General features: G+C 71.4%; 2 protein-coding genes across 7 annotated transcripts; both read left to right on the top strand.

Moving 5' to 3' along the window:
* The first annotated feature begins 41 nt into the window (after positions 1-41).
* On the top strand, positions 42-2,299 carry CDK2AP2 (cyclin dependent kinase 2 associated protein 2). Of its 3 annotated transcripts, none has more exons than XM_036416690.2 (4): positions 42-868; positions 1,175-1,275; positions 1,357-1,489; positions 1,812-2,299. In XM_036416690.2, exons 1-4 carry the CDS (start codon positions 787-789, stop codon positions 1,877-1,879), a joined length of 384 nt encoding a protein of 127 aa, XP_036272583.1. In that variant the 5' UTR covers positions 42-786; the 3' UTR covers positions 1,880-2,299. The 3 variants fall into 3 exon arrangements, with proteins under 3 accessions (XP_036272583.1, XP_045429785.1, XP_045429786.1); XM_045573829.1 differs by having other exon boundaries at positions 59-529; XM_045573830.1 differs by lacking the exon at positions 42-868 and adding an exon at positions 1,075-1,093.
* Positions 2,300-3,050: 751 nt separating this feature from the next.
* PITPNM1 (phosphatidylinositol transfer protein membrane associated 1) lies at positions 3,051-19,450 on the top strand. 4 transcript variants are annotated; one of them, XM_045573818.1, is made up of 24 exons: positions 3,051-3,071; positions 4,454-4,561; positions 5,808-6,022; positions 6,101-6,222; positions 6,396-6,620; positions 7,891-8,217; positions 8,310-8,405; positions 8,490-8,597; positions 9,246-9,307; positions 9,377-9,627; positions 9,837-10,026; positions 10,282-10,389; positions 10,599-10,750; positions 10,862-11,070; positions 11,437-11,607; positions 12,107-12,271; positions 13,055-13,203; positions 13,911-14,021; positions 14,497-14,616; positions 15,552-15,700; positions 15,764-15,913; positions 16,663-16,846; positions 17,593-17,721; positions 18,633-19,450. In XM_045573818.1, the coding sequence occupies exons 2-24, from the start codon at positions 4,484-4,486 to the stop codon at positions 18,897-18,899; spliced, it is 3,738 nt and encodes a 1,245-aa protein (XP_045429774.1). In that variant the 5' UTR covers positions 3,051-3,071; positions 4,454-4,483; the 3' UTR covers positions 18,900-19,450. The 4 variants fall into 4 exon arrangements, with proteins under 4 accessions (XP_045429774.1, XP_045429775.1, XP_045429773.1 ...); XM_045573819.1 differs by lacking the exon at positions 3,051-3,071 and adding an exon at positions 3,328-3,517 and having other exon boundaries at positions 9,837-10,022; positions 10,278-10,389; XM_045573817.1 differs by lacking the exon at positions 3,051-3,071 and adding an exon at positions 3,328-3,517.
* Positions 19,451-19,541: the final 91 nt, after the last annotated feature.

The raw sequence follows: 19,541 nt of genomic DNA, 5'->3' as shown, positions 1-19,541 counted from the left end.
CGGACCCAGCACTCGCCTAGACCGGAGGAGGAGGCGATCGGAGGGCTGGGTGCGCCGGTGGCGTTGGTGAGGGACCCGTTTCCATGGGAACAAACGAATGCCTCGGGAGGGCGCGTGCGCAGACGGGGAGCAGGTTGTTGAACCGGCGAAAGGTGACGTCAAAGCGCACGGGGTGAGACGCAGGGCTCGGCACGTCAAAGCCCAGCGTCCTCGGCGGCCCGGGCGGCGGAGAGGCGCGCTCCCCGGCGGCGGTCACAGCACCCACATGGACCCGGGCCACAGCCGGCCCCGCTAGGCCGCGGCCGGGCGGCGGGAGCTGACGTGCGGAGCCAGCGAGCCAGCGAGGTGCGGGGGCCGCGCCGCCCCTGGGGAGACCCTCTCCCGGGAACCGCCGGCGGCGGGACCGGTCCCGGCCCCGAGGCCCCGCCTCCCGAGCCTGGCGACTAATCGGTTTGAGAGCGCGCGGGCCCGAGCCGCGAACTCTCCAATTGCGGAGGGCGGCGGACACCGCCCAATCCGGAGCAGACAGGTGCGAGGTCCGGGAGGAGGCGGCCAATCAGCGGCGGTTGCGGCCTAGCGGGGCCGGCCTCGACCAATGAGGAGGTCCGAGTGACAGCTCCGCGCGCCAATCGGGAGTGAGAGAGCGGCTGAGCCTGTCCGCCCTTCCGGCCAGGGCTCTATTTACTAGGGGCGTGAGGCCCGCCTGCCAATCAGAGCGCGGCGGAGCGGCCCGGCAGCCAACCCCGGAGGAGCGGCCGGCGACGTCCGCCGCACCGAGAGTTGGGGATGTCCTACAAGCCCATCGCCCCCGCCCCCAGCAGCACCCCGGGCTCCAGCACCCCCGGGCCCGGCACCCCGGTCCCGACAGGTGAGGACCCAGCTCCATCCTTGTTCGTCTGCCCGGGCGGACGAGGTCTCGAGAAGAAGGCGGCCCTGAGCGCAGCGGCTCCGGGCCTGTCACCTGCCCTCCCGCCGCTCAGTTGGTGTCCTGTGGAGTGGGCGTGGCCGCGGGAGGGTCTGGGGGGAGCAGGGAGAGGGGTGTGTCCCTGAAGCCGAGCCTCCTGGATCGAAGCATCCCTTTGGAAGGAACCGGGGGAGGCCGGCCGGGGGCGTGGAACGCTGGGCAGAGATGTCCCCGGCCCGCGCTGACCCCCTCCACTCGCACCTGTTCCAGCCGGAAGCGTCCCCTCGCCGTCGGGCTCGGTGCCGGGAGCTGCGGCCCCTTTCCGACCGCTGTTTAACGACTTCGGGCCGCCCTCCATGGGCTACGTGCAGGTGAGTGGGGCGGAGAGACCGCCCGTGGCCGGCAGCCCGCCCCGCGGCCGGCGCTCACTGCCCGGTTCTCTCTTGACACAGGCGATGAAGCCGCCTGGCGCCCAGGGCTCGCAGAGCACCTACACGGACTTGCTGTCGGTCATAGAGGAGATGGGCAAGGAGATCCGGCCCACCTATGCCGGCAGCAAGAGCGCCATGGAGCGCCTGAAGAGAGGTGAGTGAGGCCAGGCCCCCAACCCGGAAGGAAGGCCCTCCGGAGGCCCCCTGAGCCAGCCTAGGCGAGGGCCAGGATTGCTCCCCCTAGGTGTATTGAACGGAATTGCAAGTGAGTTGGTTTCCAGGGCAGGACCAGGGAATTGGTATTTCAACAGGATAAATGTGAGGATCTTGCCCTTCCTTAGATGCCGCTCCCTCTCGCTGGAAGGAAAGCGGGTTGGGGAGGGCGGGTCTTCTGGGGGGGCCCGTGGGGGGGGCACTGGAGGGTCGCTGAGACCCTGTATGTTACCTCCCCATCCCCACTCCCACCCCCACCCCAGGCATCATCCATGCCCGGGCCCTAGTCAGAGAGTGCCTGGCGGAGACAGAGCGGAACGCCCGCACGTAACAGGAAGCACCTCCGCCTCGAGTCTGGACCTTTCCGGCCACTGCAGGGCACCGCTTCTCCCTGGCCTCCGCCCGAGTTGCACTTGCTGTCCGGTGTCCCCTGGTGGGTTCTGTCCGGGGACCAGGGTGGCCCTCCCTCGCTGGCAGCACTGGTGCGGAACCCCTGGGATACTTAGCAGCGAGCTCACTGTGAGTCCCGCTCCCGAGCTGCCGTCAGCGCTGATCCAACCGGAGCTTTCTTCCTCCTGCACTTAACCCAGGACTGCTCTCCCCTCTCCCCAGGCCCCTCCCCCGCAGGGCTTCAGAAGGCCTGCCGCCTCCCTGCCTTGTCTCCTGGGCCATAGCCTCTTTTCTCAGTGTGTCTTTTGCTAAACATGTCCTTTTTTGTATAAATAAAAGATGATTTGGAGTTGTTCTCTCAGCTCTTTGGCTTCCTGAGTTTGGTACTTCTGCTAAGCCTGGTGGCTGGGAAGAAACGGGACAGAGAAGACCCCGAGTGGTGCAGTGGGCGGGAGAGAGGCCGGCGCGGCCTGGCTGCCCGGCCCCGTGCTGTCCATTAACCCTGGGAGGGACCCTGTTCCTGTCCGCCTGCCCTCAGCCTTCCCAGCTCTGAGTAGTGGGGAGCTGAGCTGTGGCTGAGAGCCTTGCCTTGCTTCGCAGGGTGCCACCAGGGGGCAGTGCAGGGCCTTGGCCTCCCCCACAGCTGGAGGGCAGTGTCACCAGCCTGGCCTAGAGGGTTCTACCTCTGGATTAGCAGTGAAGCCTGGGCAAGGTGGAAATGCCAGTTCACGAAGCCACGCCTTCGTGCCTAATGCCTAACAGCCTGAGCTGATCAGCCTCAGAGGCTCCGAATACTCCCATCTGTGGCTCCACCGAGTGGGGAGCGCTGCCTGCCGCCCGCACCTGGGGAGCAGAGCCAGGGGCAGGGCTGCTTCCACGTGGTGCTGCCTGCACGGTCCCAGGCCTGCGGGGCCTGGGTGTGGCTCACAAGCCCCACCCACGGGTCTCGGCCTTCGCCCAGAGCCTGGTGGCCGGTCGGCCAGACTGTGGACCCGGAAGGTATAGATGGGGCCACACGGGGGCTGGAGGCCCCTGCCTGGGTGTGTGGCTGAGTGACCCGAAGACCCGGGGCGCTGGGCTCGCACGCCCTAAGCAGGGGCCGCCGGAGGCCGCTTCTGGCCGGCCTGGGAGAGGTGATGCACCCCCGGTCTCCCGTGCGGGTGGGGGGGGGGGCCCTGGCGCAATCCCAGCGCTGCCCTGACCCGGGGGGCTGGGCGCGGGTGGGGAGGACAGCGTGTTTGGGGGTTCCAACAAGCAGAGGGAGCACAGGCACGGCGTTCGGAGACCCGCCTCCCTCGCCGCCGCCGGGAGGAAGGAAGGGGCGGCCTGGCCCGGGCGGGGCCGGACCCGGTGGGGAGCCGGCAGGAAGGGGGCGGGGCGGCCGCGGTGACGCGGCGGCGGGAGGAACCGGCGGGAGGAACGGCCGGAGGGCGGACGGGGAGAAAGGTCGGGCCATGGGCCGGCGCTGCGCCTCCCGGGGGTCCGGCCGCCGCTGGAGCCCGAGCCCGGGGCCGGGGGCGCTGGGGGCTCAGACCCGGAGCCGGATCGCCCGCGCCCGGTGAGGCGCCCGCCCCCAGAGGTGAGCGGGGCCGGGGCGCGGGGCCGGGGCGCCGGGAGGGCACCGTGGCCGCCGGCGGGGCTCCCGGGGCCGGGCGGGCTCCGGGCAGCGGCCGGGGCGCGGGGCGCGGGGCGGGTCCTGGGACCGGAGCCCGGGGACGCCGAGCGGAGCCGCAGCCGGAGGAAGCCGGCGGGCGGGATGCGGAGGGAAGTGCAGGGCTGGGTGCCCGCCTCGCCGGGGAGGCAGGTCTGGGGGCGGGGCGGCTGGTTATCTGGTCCTGAAGGAGGTCCGGGTGAGGGGAGTGGGGTGCGGGTGCGGGGAGTGGGGTGCGGGTGCGGGTGCGGGGAGTGCGGTGCGGGTGCGGGGAGTGCGGTGCGGGTGCGGGGAGTGGGGTGCGGGGAGTGGGGTGCGGGTGCGGGGTGCGGGGAGTGGGGTGCGGGGAGCCCTGACAGATGCTAAGAGGAGGGGCGCCCGGGGCTGCTCCGTGGAGATACCCCCGGGGACAGGTTCTAAGTGGCCCCAGGAGAGGGTGCGGGAGGGCGGGCCCGGGGGGAGGGCAGGCCCGGGGGAGGGCCGGGGGCTCCAGGGGCGGGTCCCCCAGGGATGCTGATCCGAGGGGCTTAGGACGCGGGGGAGGCGAGGGGGCCGCTCCGCGCGGCTCGGGGGGCGCCGTCAGCCCGCGGTTGCCATGGTGACGGGCTGGGGGGCGGGGGCCGCGCCGAAAGGAGGTCAGCGCAGCCTCAGCCTCAGCCTCAGCCTCAGCCTCAGCCCCAGTCCCAGTCGCCGCGGCTCCGGCTCCGGCTCCCCCTGCGGCTCCAGCTCCCGCTGCTCCGCCGCCGGCCGCCGGGCATGGGGTCCCGCGCCCCGCACCCCCCGGGCCGCGCGCCGGGCTGGGGACCGCGCGCCGCCGCCCCGCGCTGACGGCCGTGCCCGCGCCCTGTGCCCGGTGTCTGCCAGGCGGAGCGGGCCGCGGCCCGGAGCCTCAGGATGCTCATCAAGGAGTACCACATCCTGCTGCCCATGAGCCTGGACGAGTACCAGGTGGCCCAGCTCTACATGATCCAGGTGAGCGCGGGCGGCCGGCCGGGCTCCGGGCAGGGGTGCAGGCCGCGCCGGGGCGGGCTCAGCCCGCAGCCCCGCTCCGGCCTTGAAGGGCTGAGGCGGAGGAGGAGGGAGAGGCCCCCGCAGAGGCAGGGGAGACCGTAGGGGCTGCGGGGGAAGAGGCAGAAGGGCCTAGCGCGGCTCCCATCCCCCAAGTGCAGGCCTATGGATGATCCCTCTAATCCTCCTGAGCTCAGCGGCCGTCACCCGCGGGACAGGGGGCCAGAGTGAGAGAAAGGAGTGGAGGGGTCCCAGCGTTCGCAGGATCCCGGCGAGCCCGGGGCAGGGAGGTGGGATGAGGACGGGATGCAATGAGGCTCCAAAACTGTGAAATGCAGGCCCGTCCAGAGGGTCAGCGAGGGAGCTCGGCTGAGAGGCAGGAGCAGAGGCCGGGCCTTGGGCTGTGAGAAAAATGGGCCGGGCTGGCTCTCGGGGAGGGGAGAGGGCTGGGCCGGGCCCTCGGGAGGCCTGTCCCTGATGTGTCCCGAGGTTTAGGATCAGTCTTCAGGGGCAAGGGGCCAGCAGCCAGCCCCCGGGGTGGAGCGGGCCAAGTTTGGGCTCCAGCGCTATAAAAGGACGGGATCTGAGTGCTCTCCCACTCCGCGGGGGTGGCAGGAGCTGGTGGAGGGGTCCACAGAGGGAGGGTCCAGACGCAGGTCCTCAGGGTGGCAGGGCCCCTTTACTCCCTCAGTTCTGCAGCCCACCCCCTTCGGCCTTGGCTGCCCTGAACCCGTGCACCGAGCTCGCCAGGCCCCTCTGCCCAAGCACCTCCTCCCCCACACCCCCCAGCGCCTCCCACCCTGAACCACGTTCAGATGTCTCCCCGGGCCCTCCCCGCCCATCCATGGGCATAGCAGCCCCTATCTCAGTCCCCTCACCCTAATCTAGGCTTTCCTCTCCCGCCGCCGGCTCTGTCTCCCACTTACCATACAGTTTGCTTTTTTCCTGTGTCTGTCTGCCTCCCGAGATGAGCTCCGGGAGGGCAGGGGGCTTGATTCTGCTCCACATACCCCGGTTACCATAACCCCGAGCAAAGCTCAGTGGAGACTGACTGTGCAGACCCAGGGGAGACCCAGCTGTGAGCCCGACCAGGAGCAGCGGGGCGGGGGAGGGTCCCAGGCGAGGGCCAGCGCCCCGGGGCCCTGGGAGAGCGGGGTGCCGGCGCGGAGCCGGAGCTGAGTGCCCCCGCTCTGCTCTGCTCGGGCCACAGAAGAAGAGCCGGGAGGAGTCCAGCGGCGAGGGCAGCGGCGTGGAGATCCTGGCCAACAGGCCCTACACGGACGGGCCCGGCGGCAGCGGGCAGTACACGCACAAGGTGTACCACGTGGGCTCCCACATCCCAGGCTGGTTCCGGGCGCTGCTGCCCAAGGCCGCCCTGCAGGTGGAGGAGGAATCCTGGAACGCCTACCCCTACACCCGGACCCGGTGAGCAGGGGGCCGGGGGGCCGGCCGGGCGGCCCGCGGGGAGGCCCCGGGGCACAGGGTGACTGCTCCTCTCTGCAGGTACACCTGCCCCTTCGTGGAAAAGTTCTCCATCGAGATCGAGACCTACTACCTGCCCGACGGCGGCCAGCAGCCCAACGTCTTCAACCTGAGCGGGGCCGAGCGGCGGCAGCGCATCCTGGGTGAGGCCTGGCGCCGGCCGGGACCCGGGACCCTCTCGGGCTGCCTGACGCCTCCACGGGCAGCTCCCCACAATCCCCTGGGGCCGCGGCTGCCTGTTTCCAAAAGGGTGCCCTCCCGGCCCCGAGGTGGGGGGCCGGCGGGGCAGCGCGCTCAGGGCCCTGGAACCCCTCAGACACCATCGACATCGTGCGGGACGCCGTGGCCCCCGGGGAGTACAAGGCGGAGGAGGACCCCCGGCTGTACCGCTCCGTGAAGACGGGCCGAGGGCCGCTGGCCGATGACTGGGCCCAGAAGGCGGCGCAGACGGGGCCCCTCATGTGCGCCTACAAGCTGTGCAAGGTGGAGTTCCGGTACTGGGGCATGCAGGCCAAGATCGAGCAGTTCATCCACGACGTCGGTGAGCACAGCTGCGCGCCGGAGTCCCCCGGCCCGGCCGGCGCACGCCCAGGCCCCGCGGCACGCTCTCAGGCCGCCCGGGACACAGAGGGCGGCCGGGCGAGGGAGCGGCTCAGCCTGCGGCCGGGGCAGGAACAGCCTGGGGGCACTGTCAGAGTCAGGAGGGCAGGGAGCTGGTGACACGGTCTCGAGGCCGAAGATCCTAAACCATTCTGGGCGTCCAGTGCGGCTCAGGGACCTTCGGGAGGGTCCCCAGCCCCAGCCAGCAGCATGCTAAGTGCAGGCTCAGTCCATGGCTCTGGTGTCATCCCAGGGTTCCTCCCGCCCCAGCTCCCAGAGGCCCGTCCTCTGGCCGTGACATCCAGCAGCCTGTTCACACCACCCCACGCCCAACCCCACAGCCCCCGCAGACCCCGCTCCCAGGTCTGAGGGGGGCCAGCCTGGCCTGGATGGGGTGTCCAGGGCCTGGGTTCACATACAGACTCTCAGGGAACCCCCACCGAGCCCCTCCCATCTCTGCACCTGCACTTCCCCTCCTGTAAGAGGGAGGTCGGGCCGGGAGAGAAAAGCGGATGTTGGTCACAGCACAATGTCCGTTAGGCACACGGCGCTCCTCACGCTGAGGGCTGTGCTCCCGTCTCACAGGCGAGGACATCATTTAGCCCAGACAGGAACACAGGCTCCTTGTCTCACGTTTGGAAAAACACCAAAGGCACAAATAGGAACATAAAATCACCCACCTAGCACCGCTGTTAAGACTTAGATATGTTTCCTTCCGGAAGTGGATCATGATAACGCGGCCATTATTGCTGTGTTTCCTAGACAGTGAGGTTTCAAACTTCACTCCCTGCCTGAGACGCACACATCCCCGATCGGGCACCACCTTTCCCTGCGGCTCCCCATTCACTATTCGCACCCTCACCAGCCATCCCCCAGTTCCTTAGCCGCTAACGCCTCATTGTCAGCTCCTCTGAAGGAGGCAGCGGGGAGCCAGAGGAAGGGGTGAAACAAGCACTGGTTCCAGCTTCCCGCGGTGTGGGGGTGCCGAGTTGGGGTGCCCGGAAGGCTAGAAGAGGTGGTGGGCAAGGGGGGAGGTGGGGCAGGAAGGCACGTGTCCCAGTTTCCATCCCCCTCCCCCGGACAGCACTCCCCCGCCCTCCTCTGGCTCTGGGGAGGCCCCATGCCCAGGGGAGCCATCGCCTGACCCTGAAGGCTGAGTGTGTGGACGCTGTGGCCGGGGAGCGCACTGTTCTGATGCCGGGCACCCCCAGGTCTTCGCCGGGTGATGCTGCGCGCCCACCGCCAGGCCTGGTGCTGGCAGGACGAGTGGACAGACCTGAGCATGGCAGACATCCGGGCCCTGGAGGAGGAGACGGCCCGCATGCTGGCTCAGCGCATGGCCAAGTGCAGCGTGGACGGCGAGGGGCCCGAGGCCCAGCCCTCGGGGAAGCCGGGCACCGAGGCCCAGGCGGGGGCCAGCCTCGCGGGCACCCCGGACAGGCCCGAGGCCCCCCTGGGCCCGGACGCCTCGCCGGATGCCAGCTTCGGCAAGCAGTGGTCCTCCTCCTCCCGGTCCTCCTACTCCTCCCAGCACGGAGGTGAGGCTCAGGCTCAGCGCGGGCGGAGGGGAGGGGAGGGGAGGGAGCCACCGGCGGGCGGTCCCCAGGCTGACGCCCAGGGGGCCCTGCAGGGGGCGTGTCTCCTCAGAGCCTGTCGGAGTGGCGCATGCAGAACATTGCCCGGGACTCTGAGAACAGCTCCGAGGACGAGTTCTTCGATGCCCACGGTCAGCATGGGGGCCCTGGGGGAGGGGGTGCTCCTGAGGAAGGCTTCCGCCCGTGACTCCGAGGTCCTCCGCCCCGCCCCCCAGAAGGCTTCTCGGACAGCGATGAGGTCTTCCCCAAGGAGATGACCAAGTGGAACTCCAATGACTTCATCGACGCCTTCGCCTCCCCGACGGAGGCCGAGGGGGCACCAGGTACAGGCCCGGAATCGGGGGCCAGCGCCCCCGTGCAGTGGGGACTCAAAAAGCAGTCAGGCCTGGTTCGGTGAGGTGCTCGGATGACTGTCGGTTAATAAGCAGCCGGACAGCGCGGGTGAAGGGTGGAAGGAGGGTGGTGGCCGGTGTCAGGGTTCAGACAGCGCAGAGAATGGAGCAGGTCACTGGAGGCAGGAGGGCTCCCGCGGGAGCCGGGTCTGCGCTGGGTCTGGAAGGGTTGGACCCGCTCGGTCCAACAGAACTTCTGTGTCGAGGGACAGGCTCTAGCCACCAGGCACCTGGGGGTGTCAAGCACTTGAAATGTGCCGTGTGGCCGGGGAGCTGAAGTCTGAGTTGTAATTTAACTCATTTTGATTGAAACGGGCACAGCTGGATAGTGGCTGCCATTTTGGACCGGGCAGAGTTAGAAGGAATTTCCCAAGCAAATGGGGGGCATTGTGGGAGGAGGCAGCCCTGGTGGGGAGCAGCGGCAGGAAACGGGAGATGACCCGGGAGAGGGGTGTGAAGGTCATAGGGCGCGGGGCTGGCGGGCCACTCAGGCAGGCTGACAGCAGGAGGCGCTGAGGTGTCAGATGGAGGGTCCCCCCAGCGCCTCCGTCCCCCTCACTGGCGCCCCCTGTCCTACAGACCCCGGCGCCGAGGCTGCCAAAGACACAAGGGACTGGGACCGGGCCCCCAGGGACTCCGAGGTAACTGACCGGCCCCGGTGTCTCTGCCGCCGCCCCGGCCGCCGCTCTGACCCGGCGCCCCTCCCGCAGGGCCCGGACGGAGCCGGGGAGCGGGGGCCCGGGGCCTGCGCGGTGCACGCCCTCTTCCTCATCCTGCACAGCGGCAGCATCCTGGACTGCGGCCCCGGCGACGCCAACTCCAAGCAGGCGGACGTGCAGACGCTGAACCTGGCCTTCGAGGCCGTCACCCGCATCCACTTCCCCGAGGCGCTGGGCCATGTGGCGCTGCGCCTGGTGCCCTGCCCGCCCGTCTGCGCCGCCGCCTACGCCCTGGTCTCCAAGTACTGTCCGGGCGGGGGCGGGCCGGGGCGGGCCGGGGCGGGGACCCAGAGACCCCTGGGGAGGGGAGGCCGGGAAGCAGGCCCTCCATCTCGTCAGTGGCGTCATGACACAGGCCCCGGAGCCAGCCCTGCCAGCGGGCCGACGGGACGGGCGGGGCAGGAAAGGGGCTGCAGACCCCCGCCACCCACCACCACCCCTCTCCCTCCAGCCTGAGCCCCTACAGCCACGACGGAGACAGCCTGTCCCGCTCTCAGGACCACATCCCGCTGGCCGCCCTGCCGCTCCTGGCCACCTCGTCCTCCCGGTACCAGAGCGCCGTGGCCACCGTCATCGCCCGCACCAACCAGGCCTACGCTGCCTTCCTGAGCTCCGCCGAGGGCGCCGGCTTCTGTGGGCAGGTCAGGGCGGGCGCCGGGGGACCCCTGGGGGCCCACCATCGCCGGTCAGCCCCCCCGACAGTGCCCCCTCCCCCCGGGTGGTGCCTCCCCCATGGTGCCCCCCCATGGTTCCCCCTCCCCCCTGACGGTGCCCCCCCGGACAGTGCCCCCTCCCCCCCTGGGTGGTGCCCCCCCAATGGTGCCCCGCCCCCCCCGACGGTGCCCCCTCCACCCCGGGTGGTGCTGTCAACCCCCTGACGTGCCCCCTCCCCGCAGGTGGTGCTGATCGGCGACGCGGTGGGTGGCATCCTGGGCTTCGACGCGCTCTGCCACAGCGCCTGCGCGGGCGCCGGGAGCCGGGGCAGCAGTCGCCGGGGGAGCGTGGTCAGTGGCACCCGCTCCTGGGGGGTCTCCCCATCGCCAGGGCTCTGCCCCTGGAGCCCCCTCCGTGCCCTCCATGCCCTGCCGCCCTGTCCCTGCTGCCTCGCTGCCCCTCCGGGCTCTGCCCCCCGCAGCCACGCCGCTCCTCACTCCCAGCAAGCAGGGGCCTCGTGGTCCCCACTCCTGACGACTCCGGTCCCTGTTCCTTCCAGAACGAGCTGCTCTCCCCGGAGATCGGCCCGGCCAAGGACCCCCTGGCCGACGGGGCGGAGGGGCTGGGCCGGGGCCCGGAGCCCTCGGCCCTGTCGGCCCCACGTGCCCCCGGCGACACGGCCGACCCCGAGCCCGAGGGCTCCCGGAACAGGTGATGTTCCCGCCCCCCCCCCCCCCCCCCCCCCCCGTCTCCCACTACCCCCGTCTCCCCCTACCCCCGTGTGCGGGCCGAGGGCGGCCGCACTTAGCCGCCTCCGCACAGCCTGCAGGTGGCCCCCCCACACACGGCCGCCTCCGGGGAGCCCCGGCGGGCCAGCACCGGCTCCTGCCCGCCCGCGGCCGCCTCCGAGGCCCCCGACGGCTCCGCCAGCGCCGCCCGCCTGGACTTCAAGGTCTCCGGCTTCTTCCTCTTCGGCTCCCCGCTGGGCCTGGTGCTGGCGCTGCGCAGGACCGTGATGCCCGCCCTGGAGGGTGAGCCAGGGGGGGGGGGGGCGCGCCCCATCCCTCCTCTTCCCCCCAGCCCCCAGATTCCTCTCCAGAGACGCCGGAGGTATGGCCACCCTCACTGTACCGGTGACATGTCCTGCTGGGGGGGGGCCTGGGGCCAGAAAGAGGGGGCTGGCCAGTGCCCACTTCCCACGGTGCACGGGGGCACTCCGCCCACCGACGCTGTGAGGAGAGGCCCACCGAGCACAGGGGCCCTCACCCTGAGCCGCCTGCCCCTGAGCGGACCCTGTGGCTCCGGGGGGCCGTGGGAGGAGCCGGCTGGGGCTCACACCGCCTGTGGGGGTGCCGCCCAGCGCGCCCGCGAACGCCCCGCTTTGTCCCCGGACGCAGTGGCCCAGATGCGCCCGGCCTGCGAGCAGATCTACAACCTCTTCCACGCGGCCGACCCCTGCGCCTGCCGCCTGGAGCCCCTGCTGGCGCCCCGGTTCCAGGCCGTGGCCCCGCTGGTCATCCCCCGCTACCAGAAGTTCCCGCTGGGGGACGGCACGTCCCTGCTGCTGGGTACGCCGCCACCGAGGGCTCCCGCGGGAGGAGGCCGTCCCCCGGGGAGGGCTGCGGCCCCTGCACGGTTCCCGCGGGTGACCCCGTACACGGGCGGCACCGGGGATGGGAGGGACCGCTGTGCGTGTGGAGTGCTTGTGTGTCCTCACATGTACATGTGTGCACTGGGCCCAGGAGGCAGTGGGCCGGCCTGGGGTGGGCGCTGGGGGCAGGGGCAGGGCGGGTGCTGGGGGCAGGGGCCGGGGCAGGGGCATGGCAGGCACCTGGGGCAGGGACGGGGCTTGCGCTGGGGGTAGGGGCAGGGGCAGAGTGGGCGCTGGGGGCAGGGGCAGGGGCAGGGCAGAGGCTGGGGCGAGCGGGGAGGAGGGATGTGGAGCGGCTCAGCCTCCACCAGACCTGACAGGGGGGCTGGCAGGGAGTGGGGGCGGCGTGGGCGCTGAGGTGTGGGAGCCCAGCTGCCCGGAGCCCCGCCCGCTGCTGAGGGCGCCCCCTCCCCCAGCCGACACTCTGCAGACCCACTCGGGCCTCTTCCTGGAGGAGCTGGACCTGCTGGTGCCGTCCACGCCCACCTCCACCAGCGGGGCCTTCTGGAAGGGCAGCGAGCCAGGCCCCGAGCCCCCGGCCCCGCCGGCTGCCCCCAGCACCACCAGCGAGGTGGTGAGGAGTAAGTCAGCGCCGCACGCCCCTTCTCCCAGCCCTGCCCTGCCCCTGCCCCGGGCGCCTGCCCTGTCCCTGCCCCTGCCCCTGCCCCCAGCGCCCACCCTGCCCCTGCCCCTACCCCCAGCGCAAGCCTTGCCCCTGCCCCAGGCGCCCGCCCTGCCCCTGCCCCTGCCCCCAGCGCCCGCCCTGCCCCTGCCCCTACCCCCAGAGCCTGCCCTGCCCCTGCCCCTACCCCCAGCGCAAGCCTTGCCCCTGCCCCCGGCGCCCGCCCTGCCCCTGCCCCCGGCGCCCGCCCTGTCCCTTTTCCCAGTCCCCCCCTGCCCCTGCCCCCCGCGCCCGCCCTGCCCCTGCCCCGGTCCCCGCCCTGCCCCTGCCCCCAGCACCCACACTGCCCCTGCCCCTACCCCCAGCGCAAGCCTTGCCCCTGCCCCAGGCGCCCGCCCTGCCCCTGCCCCTGCCCCCAGCGCCCGCCCTGCCCCTGCCCCCAGCACCCACACTGCCCCTGCCTCCAGCACCCACACTGCCCCTGCCCTCCAGCGCCCGCCCTGCCCCTGCCCCGGTCCCCGCCCTGCCCCTGCCCCCAGCACCCACACTGCCCCTGCCCCCAGCACCCACACTGCCCCTGCCTCCAGCACCCACACTGCCCCTGCCCCCAGCGCCTGCCCCCGCCCTGCCCCTGCCCCTGCCCCCAGCGCCCAGGCTCAGAGGAGAGCGGGGCAGGGGAGCCCCCGGGGCCAGGCAGGGGCACGCGGGAGCCATGCTGACTCGCTGCCCCGCGGCTGTGCAGTCCTGGAGCGATGGTGGGGCACCAAGCGGATTGACTACTCGCTCTACTGCCCTGAGGCACTCACGGCCTTCCCCACCGTCACGCTGCCCCACCTCTTCCACGCCAGCTACTGGGAGTCCGCCGACGTGGTGGCCTTCATCCTGCGCCAGGTGGGCGGGTGGGCCGGGGCGGGGAGCCAAAGGGGACTGCTGGCTGGGGGGGTGAGGGGGTCTGCGGGCTGGGGGAGGAGGGTTGCGGGCTGGGGGGGGCTGCGGGCTGGGGGGGCTGCGGGCTGGGGGAGGGGGCAGCGGGCTGGGGGGGCTGCGGGCTGGGGGAGGGGGCTGCGGGCTGGGGGGGCTGCGGGCTGGGGGAGGGGGCTGCGGGCTGGGGGAGGGGGTCTGCGGGCTGGGGGAGGGGGCTGCGGGCTGGGGGGGCTGCGGGCTGGGGGAGGGGGCTGCGGGCTGGGGGGGCTGCGGGCTGGGGGAGGGGGTTGCGGGCTTGGGGGGGCTGCGGGCTTGGGGGGGGCTGCGGGCTGGGGAAGGGGGCTGCGGGCTGGGGGAGGGGGCAGCGGGCTTGGGGAGGCTGCGGGTTGGGGGAGGGGGCTGGGGCTGGGGGAGGGGGCAGCGGGCTTGGGGAGGCTGCGGGCTGGGGGAGGGGGCAGCGGGTTTGGGGGGGCTGCGGGTTGGGGGAGGGGGCTGCGGGCTGGGGGAGGGGGCAGCGGGCTTGGGGGGGCTGCGGGCTTGGGGGGGGCTGCAGGCTGGGGGAGGGGGCTGCGGGCTGGGGGAGGGGGCTGCGGGCTTGGGGGGGCTGTGGGCTGGGGGAGGGGGCTGCGGGGGGCAGCCCGGAGCCCCGCGCAGGTGACCAGCCGCCCGCGCAGGTGATCGAGAAGGAGCGGCCGCAGCTGGCCGAGTGCGAGGAGCCGTCCATCTACAGCCCCGCCTTCCCGCGGGAGAAGTGGCAGCGCAAGCGCACGCAAGTCAAGATCCGCGTAGGTGCCCCGCCCCGGAGCCCCGCCCCCGCCCTGGAGCCCCGCCCCCGGCCCCGGAGCCCCGCCCCGGAGCCCCGCCCCCAGCTCCGGAGCCCCGCCCACACAGCCCTGGAGCCCAGCCCCCAGCCCTGGGGCCCCGCCCAGCCCCGGAGCCCCGCCCCGCCCCGGAGCCCCGCCCCCAGCCCCGGAGCCCCGCCCAGCACTGGAGCCCCGCCCCCAGCCCTGGGGCCCCGCCCCCGGCCCCGGAGCCCCGCCCCCGCCCCGGAGCCCCGCCCCCTGCAGGTTAGGTCTCCCGGGGGCAGGTGCCCAGCCAGCTTGTCCTCCGCCTCTGACCCGGCCCAGGCCACTCCCAGGCCCCCGGACCGCGGCCCCGCGCAGCCCGCCCTCCGCCCGCCTGCCCCGCTCCGGTCCGGGGGCCCGTCCCTCCCATCCGCCGCCTCCGCGCCACGGGCTCCGCTCACGTCCTCTCTCCCAGCAGAACGTCACCTCCAACCACCGGGCCAGCGACACGGTGGTGTGCGAGGGCCGCCCGCAGGTGCTGAGCGGCCGCTTCATGTACGGGCCCCTGGACGTGGTCACGCTCACCGGCGAGAAGGTCAGCGCCCGGCCTGGACCCGCCCCACCGGCCCGCCACACCCCGAGTGGGTGCTCCCGTCCTGCCCCTGTGTCCTTATTGTCACTCACTCACACACACACACACACTCACACACACTCACACACTCACTCACACACACACACACACTCACACACACACACACACACACACACTCACACACACACACACTCTCACACACTCACACACTCACTCACACACACACACTCACACTCACACACTCACACACTCACACACACACACACACTCACACACTCACACACACACTCACACTCACACACACACACACACTCACACACACACTCACACTCACACACACACACTCACACACACACACACACACTCACACACACTCACACTCACACACACACTCACACTCACACACACTCACACTCACACACACACACTCACACACACACACACACTCACACACACACACACTCACACACTCACTCACACACTCACACTCACTCACACACACACTCACACACACACACTCACACACACACTCACACACTCACACACTCACACTCACACACACACTCACACACACACTCTCACACACACACACAGTCATTCACACACACAGTCATTCACACACACACACTCACACTCACACACTCACACACACACACTCACACACACACACACTCACACACACACACTCACACACACACATTCACACACACTCTCACACACACACTCACACACACACTCACACACTCACACACACACTCACACTCACACACACACTCACACACTCACACACACACACACACACACTCACACACACAGTCATTCACACACACACTCACACACACACACAATCACACACACACATTCAGCTCCCCGGGGTCCCCCCCATGCCACCCCCCCCCTCCGCCGGTCCCAGCCCCCGACGCCCCTCCCGCCCGCAGGTGGACGTGTACGTCATGACGCAGCCGCTGTCCGGCAAGTGGATCCACTTCGGCACGGAGGTCACCAGCAGCTCGGGCCGCCTCACCTTCCCGGTGCCCCCGGAGCGCGCGCTGGGCATCGGCGTGTACCCCGTGCGCATGATGGTCAGGTGAGCGGGCAGCCCCCGGGCGGGACCCCGCGCCCCCGCCGCGGCTCACGCCCCGTGCCGCAGGGGCGACCGCACCTACGCCGAGTGCTGCCTGACGGTGGTGGCCCGCGGCACCGAGGCCGTGGTCTTCAGCATCGACGGCTCCTTCACCGCCAGCGTCTCCATCATGGGCAGCGACCCCAAGGTGCGCGCCGGCGCCGTGGACGTGGTCAGGCAGGAGCCGCCCGGACGCACCCCGGAGGCCGCACCCCGGCACCCGGGGCCCATTGCCCCCTAGCTCACTGCCCCCCGGGGCCCACTGCCCCCCGGGGCCCACTGCCCCCGAGCTCACCGCCCCCCGGGCTCACTGCCCCCCGGGCTCACTGCCCCCCCGTCCCCCAGGCCCACTGCCCCCGAGCTCACCGCCCCCCGGGCTCACCGCCCCCGGGGCCCACTGCCCCCGAGCTCACCGCCCCCCGGGCTCACTGCCCCCCGGGCTCACTGCCCCCCCGTCCCCCGGGCCCACTGCCCCCCCAGCTCACCGCCCCCCGGGGCCCACTGCCCCCCTCCCCCGAGCTCACTGCCCCCCGGGGCCCACTGCCCCCGAGCTCACCGCCCCCCGGGCTCACCGGCCCCCCCCCCAGCACACCGCCCCCCGAGCTCACCGCCCCCCGGGCTCACTGCCCCGCCCCCCCCCGAGCTCACCGCCCCCGGGGCCCACTGCCCCCCCTTCCCCGGGCCCACTGCCCCCCTCCCCCGGGCCCACTGCCCCCGAGCTCACCGCCCCCGAGCTCACCGCCCCCGGGGCTCACCGGCCCCCCCCCCCCCAGCTCACCGCCCCCCGGGGCCCACTGCCCCCGGGGCCCACTGCCCCCCCTCCCCCGGGCCCACTGCCCCCCCTCCCCTGGGCTCACTGTCCCCCCTCCCCTGGGCTCACTGTCCCCCGGGCTCACTGTCCCCCGGGGCTCACCGCCCGCCCGCAGGCACTGGCAGGACGCGGGCTACCTGATCGTGTACGTGACGGGCCGGCCGGACATGCAGAAGCACCGCGTGGTGGCCTGGCTGTCGCAGCACAACTTCCCCCACGGCGTCGTCTCCTTCTGTGACGGCCTCACCCACGACCCACTGCGCCAGAAGGCCATGTTCCTGCAGAGCCTGGTGCAGGAGGTGCGGGAGGGAGGGACCCGCCGCTGCCCGGCCCGTCCCCTCCGCCCGTCCCCTCCGCCCCCCGCCCGTCCCCCTCGGCCCCCCAGCTCGTCCCCTCGGCCCCGGGCCTGTCCCCCTCCGCCCCGGGCCCGTCCCCCTCTGCCCCCCGCCCGTCCCCCTCCGCCCCCGGCCCGTCCCCCTCCGCCCTGTCCCCTCCCCTCCGCTCCCCACCCCTCCGCCTCCCACCCGCCCCCCTCCGCCCGTCCCCTCCGCCCTCCGCCCCCCGCCCGTCCCCCTCGGCCCCCCAGCTCGTCCCCTCAGCCCCGGGCCTGTCCCCCTCCGCCCCGGGCCCGTCCCCCTCCGCCCCCGGCCCGGCCCCCTCCGCCCTCCGCCCATCCCCTCCGCCCTGTCCCCTCCCCTCCGCTCCCCACCCCCTCCGCCTCCCACCCATCCCCCTCCGCCCGTCCACTCTGCCCCCCGCCCGTCCCCCTCCGCCCGTCCACTCTGCCCCCCCACCTGTCCCCCTGTGCCCCCGGCCCGTCCCCTCCGCCCTCTGGGACCTTAGCTGTCCCACAGCCCCGCCCTCTCATGTTCCAAGGGGCCCTAATCCTTAGGGCCAGCTGGAGAGACCCAGTCAGTCTTGCCTCCCCTGGGTGCCCAGTGACTCTATGCCCCACCTCTCTCCAACTAGCTTGGCTCCCTAATCTCTGACCCCCACCCCAGCCTCACGCCTGTCCCGGGGTGGCTGACTGGCTCCCCCACCGCAGGTGGAACTGAACATCGTGGCTGCCTACGGATCCCCCAAAGACGTGGCCGTGTACGCGGCCCTGGGCCTGCCCCCCAGCCACACCTACATCGTGGGCCGTGCCGTGCGGAAGCTGCAAGCACAGTGCCAGGTGAGGCCGGGAGGGGGGCTGGGGCTGGGTCCACCTGGGCTGAGGGGCGGCTATGGGGAGGTGGCTGGCCTCAGGGGGCCGGGCTCCTCCTGGGATAGGGGTCGTGAGCAGCTCGGAGCTGCTGGGCAGACCAGTACTGATAGCTCAGGCTGGAGTGCTGACTCCATGTCGCATGGCCCTGGGCCTTTCTCTCTTTTTGTCATTTTACTTATTACATAATTCTTCATTGTTGAGAATATTACATGTCCCTTTTTTCCCTCCACTCACCCCCACCCCACCCCACCCCCGGCCTTCAGCACCCGATTGTCTGTGTCCATGGGTGATGCATACACGGTCTGATTACCTCCCACCCACCCATCCTCCCGCCTTCCCTCTGAGATTTCACGCTCAGTTCCATGCTTCCGTGTCTCTGTATGCACTCCATTCATCCGTTTATTTTGTTACTTAGATTCCACATATGAGTGAGATCATGTGATACTTGTCTTTCTCTGACTTATTTCACTTAGCATAGTGCTCTCCATCCACCCTGACCTTTCTAAGCCCCAATTTCCTGGCTGTAAAACGGAAATGGTAAAATGGCACTGGCCTTGACAGCTATCATGAAGGGCATGTGATTTACTGCACATCCACACGCACAGAGCTGGGCACAAAACATGCTTGAGAATGAACTGCTGTTACTCACCCCCACAAAGCAGCCCCCTTCACAGATGAGGAAACCGAGGCAGGGAGGGGCAGGGCGAGGAGGAAGGCCAAGGTGCCTGCTCCCAGCCCGAGGCCCCTATCTGCTGAGAAGACTCGGGCCAGGCTCTGCCGGGCCTGGACCCGGCCGGCTCGGACCAGGAGCCGGAGGATGGAGGGCAGTGTGAGGGCCTGAGGCCGCCCCCCTCACCCCTGTCCGCCTCTTCCCACAGTTCCTGTCGGATGGCTACGTGGCCCACCTGGGCCAGTTGGAAGCTGGCGCCCACCCGCACGCGCCCGCCGGGCCCTCGAGGGCCACCCTGGCCAAGGGCAGCTACGGCGGGGCCGCGCCCGGGGACTTCCTCCGCAAGCAGGGCCAGCTGCGGCGCTCCCGGGGCCCCAGCCGGGCCGAGCGCGAGGGCCCGGGCACGCCGCCCGCCACCCTGAGCCGAGGCAGGGGCCGGAGCATCAGCCTCAAGCTGGACTGCGGCGAGGCCTGAACTGCTGGACCCGGTTATTTATTCAGTCGGGGCCCCAAGGACCAGGCGTGAGAGGCCGGGCACTGGCGTCTGCCCAGCACGTCTGCCCGCCGGGCCTCCCAGCTCCACACCCTGCATCTCTGCCTGCCCCTCAGCGTCACTCCCCTGCCTGTGGGGGGACCCGGACCAGGGGCGAGGGAGGGAGGGAGGGAGCGGCGAGACCTGAGGCTTTCAGTGTGTGAACCCACAATAAACACCGCCTACATCCCACCCGACTGCCCGCCTGCTGGTCTCAGGGCAGCCACGCCCACCATTCCAGTGCGATGGAGACGCTGCTGGGCAGAGGGGCCAGGAAGCACCCAGAGCCGTACGGCAGGTCCGACGGGCCCTTCCCGGACCCCGGAGCCTCAGGGAAGGCTGTCTTCACCTGCACCCACGCACGGCCTTGCCTGGAGCCAGCCCCCGGCCTCCCTCCTGGGCCACCCGCAGCCCAGACTTGGCTTCTCTCCGAAACCTCTGCCTCCGGAGCTGGGACCAGGGGGCCGTGGGGTCAGAGGTCGGAGGGGCAGGGGGACCACCTCGCTCAAGCACCACCTGTCTCCCCCTCAAGCCCAAAGGCTCTGGGCCCCGCACTCTGGCAGCAGGAAGTGCTCCCTCTGTGGC

Source organism: Pipistrellus kuhlii, unplaced genomic scaffold, assembly GCF_014108245.1.
Source record: "Pipistrellus kuhlii isolate mPipKuh1 unplaced genomic scaffold, mPipKuh1.p scaffold_m20_p_56, whole genome shotgun sequence".
In the NCBI taxonomy this organism is placed as follows: domain Eukaryota; kingdom Metazoa; phylum Chordata; class Mammalia; order Chiroptera; family Vespertilionidae; genus Pipistrellus; species Pipistrellus kuhlii.
Note: the sequence above shows the minus strand (reverse complement) of the source record. Positions and strands in the feature narration are given on the sequence as shown.

Coding starts and splice junctions, on each gene's coding strand:
- CDK2AP2 (XM_036416690.2), top strand. CDS start 787: ATGTCCTACAAGCCCATCGCCCCCGCCCCCAGCAGCACCCCGGGCTCC. Junction 869..1,174: donor CGGCACCCCGGTCCCGACAG/GTGAGGACCCAG, acceptor CACCTGTTCCAG/CCGGAAGCGTCCCCTCGCCG. Junction 1,490..1,811: donor CATGGAGCGCCTGAAGAGAG/GTGAGTGAGGCC, acceptor CCCCCACCCCAG/GCATCATCCATGCCCGGGCC.
- PITPNM1 (XM_045573818.1), top strand. CDS start 4,484: ATGCTCATCAAGGAGTACCACATCCTGCTGCCCATGAGCCTGGACGAG. Junction 8,218..8,309: donor CTACTCCTCCCAGCACGGAG/GTGAGGCTCAGG, acceptor GGGGCCCTGCAG/GGGGCGTGTCTCCTCAGAGC. Junction 8,406..8,489: donor CGAGTTCTTCGATGCCCACG/GTCAGCATGGGG, acceptor CCCGCCCCCCAG/AAGGCTTCTCGGACAGCGAT.